The sequence below is a fragment of the Schistocerca cancellata genome, chromosome 3, assembly GCF_023864275.1.
Source record: "Schistocerca cancellata isolate TAMUIC-IGC-003103 chromosome 3, iqSchCanc2.1, whole genome shotgun sequence".
Taxonomy (NCBI): Eukaryota; Metazoa; Arthropoda; class Insecta; order Orthoptera; family Acrididae; genus Schistocerca; species Schistocerca cancellata.
This window is the reverse complement of record NC_064628.1, coordinates 785,826,589-785,839,309: the sequence shown is the minus strand read 5'-3', so window position 1 is coordinate 785,839,309 and position 12,721 is coordinate 785,826,589. Positions and strand designations below refer to the sequence as shown.

Here is a 12,721-nt window from a genome sequence, read left to right as displayed (position 1 = left end):
TGTAAAGGAGACCGCTTATAAAACACTAATAGACCTATTCTTGAGAACTGCTCGAGCGGTTGGGGTCCCTATCAGGTCGGATTCAGGGAGGACATAGAAGCAATTCAGAGGCTGCTAGATTTGTTACTGGTAGGTTTCATCATTACGCTAGTGGTACGGTAATACTTCAGAAACTCGGGTGGGAGTCTCCGGAGGAAAGGAGGCGTTCTTTTCGTGAATCGCTACTGAGGAAATTTAGGGAACCAGCATTTGAGGTTATCTGCAGTACAATTGTACTGCTGGTAACTTATACAGGGTGTTACAAAAAGGTATGGCCAAACTTTCAGGAAACACTCCTCACACACCAATAAAGAAAAGATGTTACGTGGACATGTGACCGAAAACGCTTAATTTCCATGTTAGAGCTCATTTTAGTTTCGTCCACCTACGCTCAATGGAGCACGTTATCATGATTTCATACGGGATACTCTACCTTTGCTGCTAGAACAAGTGCCTTTACAAGTACGACACAACATGTGGTTCATGCACGATGGAGCTCCTGCACATTTCAGTCGAAGTGTTCGTGCGCTTCTCAACAACGGATTCGGTGACCATTTCCATGGCCTCCACGCTCTCCTGACCTCAACCCTCTTGACTTTCATTTATGACGGCATTTTGAAATCTCTTGTCTACGCAACCCCGGTACCAAATGTAGAGACTCTTCGTGCTCGTATTGTGGACGGCTGTGATACAATACGCCATTCTCCAGGGCTGCATCAGCGCATCAGGAATTCCATGCGACGGAGGGTGGATGCATGTATCCTCGCTAACGGAGGACATTTTGAACATTTCCTGTAACAAAGTGTTTGAAGTCACGCTGGTACGTTCTGTTCCATTCCATGATTAATGTGATTTGAAGATAAGTAAACAAATGAGCTCTAACATGGAAAGTAAGCGTTTCCGGACACATGTCCACAAACATATTTTCTTTCTTTGTGTGTGAGGAATGTTTCCTGAAAGTTTGGCCGTACCTTTTCGTAACACCCTGTGTTTCGCGGAAAAACCAAAAGATAAGAGAGATTAGGGCTCGTACAGAGGCATATAGGCAGTCATTTTTCCCTCGTTCTGTTTGGGAGTGGAACAGAGGGAGAAGATGCTAGTTGTGGTACGAGGTACCCTCCGCCACGTACCGTATGGTGGATTGCGGAGTATGTACGTAGATGTGGTTGTGGTTCGTACCCCCACAGCGACTGGTGCCTGACAGCCTGACAGTAAGAGATATGTGTACCATGTTTCACATGTTTCACTGAAATCGGTCCAGTGGTTTAGGAGATGTGGAAAATGTGCACACACACTCTCGCACACACTCATGCGCAAACACACACACACACACACACACACACACACACACACACACACACTCATGCGCACACACACACACACACACACACACACACACACACTCATGTGCACACACACACACACACACACACACACACACACATTATTATTATTATTATTGGTGTTTTGCCCTTAAAGAGCGCATTTGGACTAAACTACATGGCCAGTTCCTTTTGCTGCCTTCCTTGCTGCCCAAACTTCCCTCATTCGCTCGCTGTGTTTCTGTTTCCGGTCCTCTGTCCATGCTTCTTGTCGGCTTCGTGTCTTCGGCTTCATCTTGATTGCCTTTTTGGTTGCCCATATTTCTTTCATCTTCTGGCTGTGATCTTGCTTTCGTTCTTCGGTCCATTTTATGCCTGTTCGTTTGTCGCATTGTATCTCATGTAGTTTACTTTTCTTAATGATGTTTCTGAACTTTATTCTGTCGTTTATTGTGTCTGCTGTTATGTTGAGCTGGTTCAGGTCGTTTTCTACCTCTGCCACCCATTTGTTGTTTCTAGTGGTTACCCAGTCAAAGATCTGTTTGGTCAGCCTGTGTGATGGCATTCTGTATAGGTGTCCATAGAATTGTAGCCTGCGTTTTCTAATCTTTTCTGTGATTGTCTCCGTATGTTTGTACAGTTCCTCTGTAGGTTTCTTGATCCATATTCCATTGTTGTTAGTTGCGCCAAATATTTTCCTAAGTATTTTCCGTTCTACTTTTTCTAATTGTCTGATACGTGTATGCCCTCGGATTAGTGTGGTCTCTGCTGCATATAGTGCCTCGGGGAGCACCACCGTGTCGTAATGGCGTAATTTGGCTTTTTGTGAGATAGACTTCTTATTGTAATGATTCCACACTACTTTGTATGCCTTGTCCAGTTTAGTCTTTCTTTCTTCATTTGAGTCTCTGTTGAGTCTCTGTTATGTCCACTCATTTGTAGTGTTTCACCGAGGTATTTGAAGTTTGCTGTTTTGTAAATCGTGCCATACTTTGTGTTCAGAGATGAGAGTTTCTTTGTGCTCATAAACTGTGTCTTTTCGTAAGAGATCTGTAGTCCAGTTTTGGAAGCGATTTCGTGCAGTTTTTCAATAGCGTCTTTTGTTTCCTTTATACCTTTCGTGACAATCGCCAAATCATCTGCAATATATATATATATATATATATATATATATATATATATATATATATAGGAGCGCGCGCGCTCATACGTACATTCATCGATTTCTATAGTATGTACGTGTATCGTTTGTGACAGAATAGCAGTGAAACAAAAAAAAAGGGACATGGCAGTGTGTCACACTGCAGGTGTTTGTCCGTGACGAGCAGGTGCGGCTGACGCTGCACAACGCTTCGTTCGGCGACGGCTGGGGCGCCGCGGAGTGCGTGACGGAGGCGGACCCGCACACGGGGCGGCCGCAGTGCGTGCGCCAGGCTGACCCCGGCGTCGGAGGGGGCGTCAACTCCGGGCCCTGGCAGCGCGTGTCGGAGCTGCGCGTGTGGGAGGCGCCGTGGCGCGAGGTGCGCCTGCCGCGCCTCTGCCTGTGCGACAACAGCACGCTGTCCAGCACCGGCTCGCGACACCTCGTCTTCCTCTCGTCCAGCCGCGTGCTCGAGGTCGCCTTCACGGTGCGCCCGCTGCGCGTCTACGACGACTTCACCAACATCTACTTCAGCGCCTCCTTCGAGATGGTCCGCGCCTCGCCCAGGGGCGCAGACTGCAGCCGCAGGCAGCGCCTCCGCGGCTCCGGCGGAGAGGTGAGCGGCGCTGGCTCCACTGACGGCAGTCGGATTTTTGTAATACTTTATATTTTGGTACGTGAAGTTTAGCACTCGGGTATCATTCTCCCGATGCGGTCCAATGCAATTCTAAAAAATTCTCGAGAATATCGACTTGGAAATCTACCAAACACTTTTAATAAGCTAAGGCACATTTCTCCACAAGCGTTATGGCTCTTTCTACATCTACATCTACATGGATACTCTGCAGATCACATTTAAGTGCCTGGCAGAGGGCTCGTCGAACCACCTTCACAATTCTAAAAATGGTTCAAATGGCTCTGAGCACTATGGGACTTAACAGCTATTGTCATCAGTCCCCTAGAACTTAGAACTACTTAAACATAACTAACCTAAGGACAGCACACAACACCCAGCCATCACGAGGCAGAGAAAATTCCTGACCCCGCCGGGAATCGAACCCGGGAACCCGGGCATGGAAAGCGAGAACGCTACCGCACGACCACGAGATGCGGGCTCCTTCACAATTCTCTGTTATTGTAATCCCGTGTAGCGCGCCGAAAGAATGAACACCTATATCTTTCCGTAAGAGCTCTGATTTCCCTTATTTTATCGTGGTGATCGTTCCTCCCTACGTAGGTTGTGTCAGCAAAATATTTTCTTATTCAGAGGAGAAAGTTGGTGTTCCGAATTTCGTGAGGAGATTCCGTCTCAATGAAAACCGCTTATCTTTCAATGATTTCCAGCCCAAATCCTGTATCATTCCTGTGCCACTCGCTCCCATATTTCGCGATAATACAAACGTGCTGTCCTTCTTTGAGCTTTTTCGATGTGCTCCGTCGGTCCTATCTGGTAAGGACCCCACACCGCGCAGCAGTATTCTAAAAGAGGACGAAGAAGCGTAGTGTAGGCAGTCTCCTTAGTAGTTCTGTTACATTTTCTAAGTGTCCTGCCAATAAAACGCAATCTTTGGTTAGCCTTCCCATAACATTTTCTATGTGTTCCTTCCAACTGAAGTTGTTCGTAATTGTAATACCTAGATATTTAGTTGAATTTGCGGCTTTTAGATTAGATTGATTTATAGTGTAACCGAAGTTTACCGAGTTCCTTTTAGCACTCATGTGGATCACCTCACACTTTTCGTTATTTAGGGTCAACTGCCACTTTTCGCAACATTCAGATATCTTTTCTAAATCGCTTTGCAGTTTGTTTTGATCTTCTGATGACTTTATTAGTCGATAAACGACAGCGTTATCTGCAAAATACCGAAGGCGGCTGCTCAGATTGTCTCCCAAATCGTTTATATAGATAGGGATCAGCAATGGACCTGTAACACTACCTTGGGAAACGCCAGAAATCACTTCTGTTTTACCCGATGACTTTCCGTCAGTTAGTACGAACTGTGACCTCTCTGACAGGAAACCACAAATTCAGTCACATAACTGAGACGATATTCCATAAGCACACAATCTCATCACGAGCCGCTTGTGTGATACAGTGCAAAAGCCTTCCGGAAATCCAGAAATACGGAATCGATCTGAAATCCCTTGTCAATAGCACTCAACACTTCATGTGAATAAAGAACTAGTTGTGTTTCACAGGAACGATGTTTTCTATACCCATGTTGACTGTGTGTCAGTAGACCGTTTTCTTCGAGGTAATTCATAATGTTTGAACACGATATATGTTCCAAAATCATGCTGCATATCGACGTTAACGATATGGACCTGTAATTTAGTGGAATACTCCTACTCCTTTGTTGAATATTAGTGTGACCTGTGCAGTCTTTGGGTACGGATCTATCGTCGTGCGAATGGTTGTATATGATTGTTAAGAATGGAGCTAATGCATCAGCATAGTCCGTATGGAACCTAATTGGTATACACTCTGGATCAGAAGACTTGATTTTATTAAGTGATATAAGTTGCTTCACTACTTCCAGGATATTTACTTCTACGTTACTCATGTTGGCAGCTGTTCTCGATTCAAATTCTGGAATATTTACTTCGTCTTCTTTTGTGAAAGTATTTCGCAAGGCTGTGTGTAGTAACTCTGCTTTGGCAGCACTGTCTTCGATAGTATCTCCATAACTATCGCGCAGAGAATGCATTGATTGTTTCTTGCCGCTAACATACTTCACATACGACCAGTATCTCTTTAGATTTTCTGCCAGGTTTCGAGACAACGTTTCGTTGTGGAAACTTATAAGCATCTCACATTAAAGTCCGCACTAAATTTCGAGCTTCTGTAAAAGATCGCGAATCTTGGGCATTTTGCGTCTGTTTAAATTTGGCATGTTTGTTTCGCTGTCTCTGCAACAGTGTTCTAACCTGTTTGTGTACCAAGGACGATCACCTCTGTTATTTGTTAGTTTATTAGGTATAAATCTCTCAATTGCTGCCGATACTCTTTCTTTGAATCTATGCCACATCTGGTCTACACTTAAATTATTAATTTGGAGTGAGTGGAGATTCTCTCTCAGGAAGGCGTCAAGTGAATTTTTATCTGCTTTTTTGAACAGGTATATTTTTCGGTTATTTTTCGAGGATTTGGGGATTACAATATTCAGTCTCGCTACGACAGCCCTGTGTTCACTAATCCTTGAATCGGTTTTGATGCTCGTTGTTAACTCACGATTATTTGTTGCTAAGACGTCAAGTGTGTTTTCATAATCGTTTGCTATTGGCGTGGGCTGATGAAGTAACTGCTCGAAATAATTTTCAGAGAATGCGTTTAGCACAATTTCGGATGATTTTTTATGCGTACCTCCGGAATTAAACATGTATTTTCGCCAACATATCGAGGGTAAATTAAAGTCACCACCAACTATTATTGCATGAGTGTGGTACGTGTTTGAAATCAAACTCAAGTTTTCTTTGAGTCTTTCAGCAACTGTAACATCTGATTTGGGAGGTCGGTAAACGGATCCAACTGTTATTTTACTCCGGTTGCCAACAACGACCTCTGCCCATAGTAACTCACAGGAAGTATCTACTTCAGTTTCGCGACAAGTTAAACTACTTCTGACAGCAAGAAACACGCCATCGCCAACCCTGTTCAGCCTATCTTTGGTAGACAGTTGACTTGCCACGTGGGGGTGTGGAATTGATTCCACTGGAATAAAAGTTTTAAAACAAAGACCGGTAGCGCTCAAGACTGGTAATCGCTGCATTATTGTTATTTTTACCCACAGTTTGAATACATACGTCATTGAAATATAAAATTGTTGAAATATATGCTCATTAACACATTTGTCATTTTTATAAAATATTCCCATTTTGGTATTTTTAATTACATGTGCACAAAAATCCAGTATTCATTGGGTACATAGACTCTTAATTGCCGATTGTTGCATAAAATATTGTTAATCAAAATTTTTTAATGAAAAAAACATTGATAATAAAAATTTTTCAGTTTCGCGGGGATGCTCGTAAAATACGCACCTTCATTAAAAATTTCATTTCGCTGCCATCGAACCCAGCCCCCTACGTGCCGGCCGTTCTCTATGCCACAGAACTATGCTACTTATCAAAAAGGAACATGGTCGGAAAACTTCAAATTTGATTTTGTCGAGAATTTTTCAGAGTTGCTACTAACTGCTTTTGGATATTGATATTTGAGTTCTGAACTTCACATACAATAAATACAGAAAAATAAAAAAAATTCGGTTGTCATGTGGTCCCCCTTCTGACCCGTAATTTTGACGTCATATCCATGTTTTGCCACCTGTTAATGACAACGTTCAGTAGCTTAGCATTGTTGTTGAGTTCATCTAGCAACTCATGGGCAACCTTCATTTGCCGCTGTTTTTGTTCAACAGTTTTCAAGCCACACGTTTCGTATCGAAAGAATGGAAGTAATTTTGTGGCATGATTCAGCTGACACGCCATCATCATCATCGACTTCTCTGGACGCGATTCGGACAACGTCTACAAACATTTCTTTCACTTTTTCCATAATTTCATCACTTGATGAAATGCTCGCACGTGCATGGGGTCGTCGTCTTCAAAGTCTTAACGTCCTTCTTCGAAACGCTTATACTGCTAATAAACCTTTAGTTTACCTTTAGCAAACATACCAAAAGAAGTATTTGACATTTATAAAATTCTGATGGACTTTGTTTCGTTCTTGTAGCAAATTAATACAAATTCTCCAAAGCATTTTATATACAATAAATAATACACGTAATATTTGAACAATGGACAACAGACTAAAATATCCTACGTTGCTAAAACTGTACAGATACTTTCTAGACATATTTACCAACACATTACCGAAAATATTGCTGTAATCGGACTAATACAACAAACCACATTACAAAATTCCTGTTAATTTCCCAACCCACCTCGAAAAAGTGGCAGATGTCTCTGGGCAACAAAAAAATGTGTTCCCCGTTCTCATTCGCTCTCCTTCTTCACACTACTGTTTCCTTCTCGTCGACGGAAATGCTTCGTTCTACTTGTCGGAAGGTTGAGATCATCTGAGCTACTGGATGACTCCTCAGAGATGAGATAGAAGGACCATAAACAGAAAAGGAAGATTAAGGTTTACCGCCGTGACGTCTACGGGGCCATTTGAGACGGAGCACAAGTTCAGATCGGAGAAAGTTGAAAAAAAAAATTTTTTTCGGGGATGTTAGATCGTCACAAATAACTTTCACTTTATTCTAGTGGACAGTAAATTTGGTGGTTAACGTTCAGTCTACCTTGAGCAGTACAGTTGGCATTCTTACATGGTTTCTACCTTGCAGTTTTGTTGTGTTTTGTTCCAGTATTTCCGTTATCGCAGCCAAGGTTGTGCACAGGCCTTCGTATCGGATGTAACAGCCAGAAACTTGGTAGATCAATCGAAGAAAATTTCACCAGCAGTACACAGTCTGATCGGTATCTGAGTACGTAACGTGATCTTGTAAATACAAAAAGGCAACCCTTAGATCTGTTAAGTCTACAGAAATGGACATTAATATTGTGTATGTCCACCCTTCGCCTTTACGACCACCTGAACTCTTTTTGGGACACTTTCAGTGAAGTATCAGAATGTCCGTGGAGCAAAGAAAGCCGATTCTTCCTCAAAAACCGAAACACGAAAGCACAGAAGCCAGTGATATGGAACACTGGGTCGTGAGCGAAATCGACATTCTAGATCATCCCGAAGGTGCATCATTGGGTTCAGGTCGGGACTTTGAACATGCCACTGTATTTCAGGGATGTTATTGTCCACAAAACATTACCTCACGGATGATGCTTTATGACAGGCTGCTTTGTCATGCTGATACAGTCATCGAGTCCGAACTGTTCCTATACTGAAGGTAATACGCGTCTTCACACCATAACTACGAAAAACATCAAAATACTTAACACCACCTCCTCCATACTTTACTGTTGGCACAGCATGTGATGGCCCATAACGTTCTCCAGGCATTCGTCAAACCCAAAGCCTTTCATCGGATTGCCACAGTGTAATGCATGATCCATCACTCCAAATCAGTCGCTTCCAGTCATCCAACGTCTTCTAATATCACCTCAAGCATCGCTCAGTTCAAATGGTTCAAATGGCTCTGAGCACTATGGGACTCAACATCTTAGGTCATAAGCCCCTAGAACTTAGAACTACTTAAACCTAACTAACCTAAGGACATCACACACACCCATGCCCGAGGCAGGATTCGAACCTGCGACCGTAGCAGTCCCGCGGTTCCGGACTGCAGCGCCAGAACCGCACGGCCACCGCGGCCGGCGCCATCGCTCAGTGTTGACTACACAAACATGTGGTTTAATGAGCGGCTCGACCATTGTAACCCGTTATTCTTAACTCACTAAGCGTAGCCATTACACTAGTTGAACTTCCGGTAGCACTCTGGAATTCACGAATGATCATTTTCGTGGATTTTATGCGATATTTTACAACCACCCTTCGCAATAATTGACAGTTGCTGGCTGTCAGTACGTGAGGTATGCCTGATCTTAATTTGGTTGTGATTGTTCCATCGCGTTTGTACTTCACTTTCAAATCACCCGCGGTCGACTTGGACAGCTTTAGAATGGTTGAAATGTCCTTGATGCATTTGATACATCTAATGACTACTCCGCGTTCGAAGTCACTGAGCTCTCTTGACCAACTCATTCTGCTGTTACTGTTTCTCTGCTAACAACACAGTATTCTCCTCCACCTTTTATACTGAAGCGTCTACCTCTCGTACCACCTATTTGTGAGTTTGGAAGCACCGGTGGTGTCCAGATACTTTTGATTAAATAGCATATTTGGTCAGCATGGGGAGGTGAAGTGGTGGTGTACACTTCCATATCATTAAACTTTGCTCAATGTCCAGGTTTACATTCCAAACCTCTCCACTTTTTCTCTCAGAGTGTTGATATCTTACACTGTTCATGGTGATCCATGCGTCGGATGGGGACGTTTAGGTCGGCGCCATCCTTGGTTCTATTCGAGGGGACTAGGCTGTGCACCGCCAGTGGGTGATATCTTTTCCCATCTCCCATAATGATACGACCTGCACATGAAACAAATCTTTAGACTCAGATTCCCAATGGTCCGAGAGTGATCTTGCAGAAATTGCTGTTTCGGGCGGTGATCAGAGGTTTCCAATTACAGCAGCGGATATTTTGGTAAGATTATGATTCTGAGTAGTATTAGTACTGGTCCTGCCAATGTGATGGGCGAAAGTGGGACGACAAAGCTTTGAAAGTGTGGTGTCACCGCCAGACACCACACTTACTGGGGCCCTCCCAACGGCGGGCGGAAGCTTTGTAACACGACCGTTCGCCGATTTGCGGGGGAGGAATGTGGTGTCACCGCCAGACACCACACTTGCTAGGTGGTAGCTTTAAATCGGCCGCGGTCCATTAGTACATTCGGACCCGCGTGTCGCCACTGTCAGTGATCGCAGACCGAGCGCCACCACACGGCAGGTCTGGAGAGACTGACTAGCACTCAGCCCAGTTGTACGGACGACTTTGCTAGCGACTACACTGACGAAGCCTTTCTCTCATTTGCCGAGAGATAGTTAGAATAGCCTTCAGGTAAGCCCATGGCTACGACCTAGCAAGTGTTGTGTCTGGCGGTGACACCACAGAAAGTGCTATACGTTTTTGATGATGATCTTCGAATTTAAGTGCTTAGAGGGAAGCTTGAGTTGTGGTTAAAATACTTTTTCCCTTTCAGTTCATAGACGGAACTTGGAAACTTCGCTGTTTGAATAGAGGACCTCTTAATAAATAAACCAACACTTTTTTTTTCTCGGCCAATTTCGGTTGAAAAGAAATGCGAATATTGTTGTGGGATATCGTGGAATATTCCTGCTTCAGCGCTTATAGTCTCATGAAATTCTGACAGGTGGAAGAGTACCTCGTAACCTTCAAAACGGCTTATGTAACGGAGATGCGTTCCAAGCAGAGAGTTGTAATTGAGTTTCCTGTCTCGGAAAACCATAGCATCGCAGCTATTCACAGGCGCTTGCGGAATGTCTACAAAGACCTGGCAGTGACCAAAAGCGTGGTAGCTGTTGGGCGAAGTGTCATTATCGCAATAAGGTTGTGCAAATTTATCCGATGTCCCGTGTGCCGGCCGCAGCACACATATATGACTCTTTGCAATGTTAGAACGTGCGGACACTCTCATTCTAGGTGATCGACGGACCACAAACAACGCAAGGCCTCACACAAGTCTGCGCACCCGGTAGGAGCTCACAAAACTTCATTGGACTCTTCTTCCTCGTCCACCGTACACTTTGGCACAGTGAAGGATGTACTCCGCTGGAAGCTGTACATGGATGATGGAGAGGTTATTAATGCAGCAAGACGGTGGCTTCTACGTCGAGCAGTAGAGTGGCACCATGCAGGCATAGAGGCCCTCCCACTAAGGTGATGTAAGGCTGTCGCACTGAATGAAGACTACGTTCAAAAGCAGGGTTTTATAGCCAAAAGAGTAGGAAATAATATGATGTATAGGAATCAAGAATGAAACGAACCCGCTTTCAGAAAAAAAAAAGTTTTGCAATACTTATTGAAAGCCTCTCGTAAATCTGTATGGGTACTAACTTCTCAATAAACTTTTATTTAAGAATCGACAATTGCAGGTAACCGCTCCATATTCAGGACTCTTCAGTCGAAACGGAATAAAAGAAACTACATGGAATATTTTTGTGAAATACCTGCCAATCACTTAAATAGGCAACACAATCACAGTTTCGGGTATTACACTACTGGCCATTAAAATTGCTACACCACGAAGATGACGTGCTACAGACGAGAAATTTAACCGACAGGAAGAAGATGCTGTGATATTCAAATGATTAGCTATTCAGAGCATTCACACAAGGTTGGCATCAGTGGTGACACCTACATCGTGCTGACATAAGGAAAGTTTCCAACCGATTTCTCTTACACAAACAGCAGTTGACCGGCGTTGCCTAGTGAAACGTTGTTGTGATGCCTCGTATAAGGAGGAGAAATGCGTACCATCTCGTTCCCGACTTTGATAAAGGTCGCATTGTAGCCTATCGCGATTGCGGTTTATCGTATCGCGACACTGCTGCTCGCGTTGGTCGAGATCCAATGACTGTTAGTAGAATATGGAATCGGTAGGTTCAGGAGCGTAATACGGAACGCCGTGCTGGATCCCAACGGCCTCGTACCACTAGCAACCGAGATGACAGGCATCTTATCCGCATGGCTGTAACGGATCGTGCAGCCACGTCTCGATCCCCGAGTCAACAGATGGGGACGTTTGCAAGACAACAACCATCTGCACGAACAGTTCGACGACGTTTGCAGCATCATGATCTACTCGGAGACCACGGCTGCTGTTACCCTTGACGCTGCATCACAGACAGGAGCGCCTGCGATGGTGTACTCAACGACGAACCCGGGTGCACGAATGGCAAAACTACTGGCGTATCACCCGGCGTGATAGTATGGGGTGCCATTGGAGCGTCGTCTCGGTCACCTCTTGTTCGCATTGAAGGCACTTTGAACAGTGGACGTTACATTTCAGATGTGTTGCGACCCGTGGCTCTACCCTTCATTCGATCTCAGCGAAACCTTACATTTCAGGAGGATAATGCACGACCGCATGTTGCAGGTCCTGTACGGGCCTTTCTGGATACAGAAAACGTTCGACTGCTGCCCTGGCCAGCATATTCTCCAGATCTCTCACCAAATGAAAACGTCTGGTCAATGGTGGCCGAGCAACTGGCTCGTCACAATACGCCAGTCCCTACTCTTGATGAACTGTGGTATCGTGTTGAAGCTGCATTGGCAGCTGTACCTGTACACGCCATCCAAGCTCTGTTTGGCTCAATGCCCAGGCGTATCAAGGCCGTTATTACGGCCAGAGGTGGTTGTTCTGGGTTATGGTTTCTCAGGATCTAAGCACTCAAATTGCGTGAAAGTGTTACCACATGTCAGTTCTAGTATAATATATTTGTCCAATGAATACCCGTTTATCGTCTGCCTTTCTTCTTGGTGTAGCAATTTTAATGTCCAGTAGTGTACGTTCCTCAGTGCGAAGTGTTACGAGGAAAGTCATATAAGTTTAATTATCACCTCGAAAAAAAATTGTCATTTAATTTGACCTTTGTGCATATATATCTGCAGTCCTGTTAGA

The 12,721-nt window shown here is 44.2% G+C and overlaps 1 protein-coding gene across 1 annotated transcript in view; it reads left to right on the top strand.

Moving 5' to 3' along the window:
* The window catches only part of LOC126176565 (uncharacterized), a 469,138-nt gene that overhangs the window by 419,310 nt on the left and 37,107 nt on the right, over positions 1-12,721 (top strand). The window contains exon 12 of the mRNA XM_049923725.1: positions 2,690-3,118. Within this exon, the coding sequence (XP_049779682.1) occupies positions 2,690-3,118 (429 nt within the window). The remainder of the gene's footprint in view (positions 1-2,689; positions 3,119-12,721) is intronic.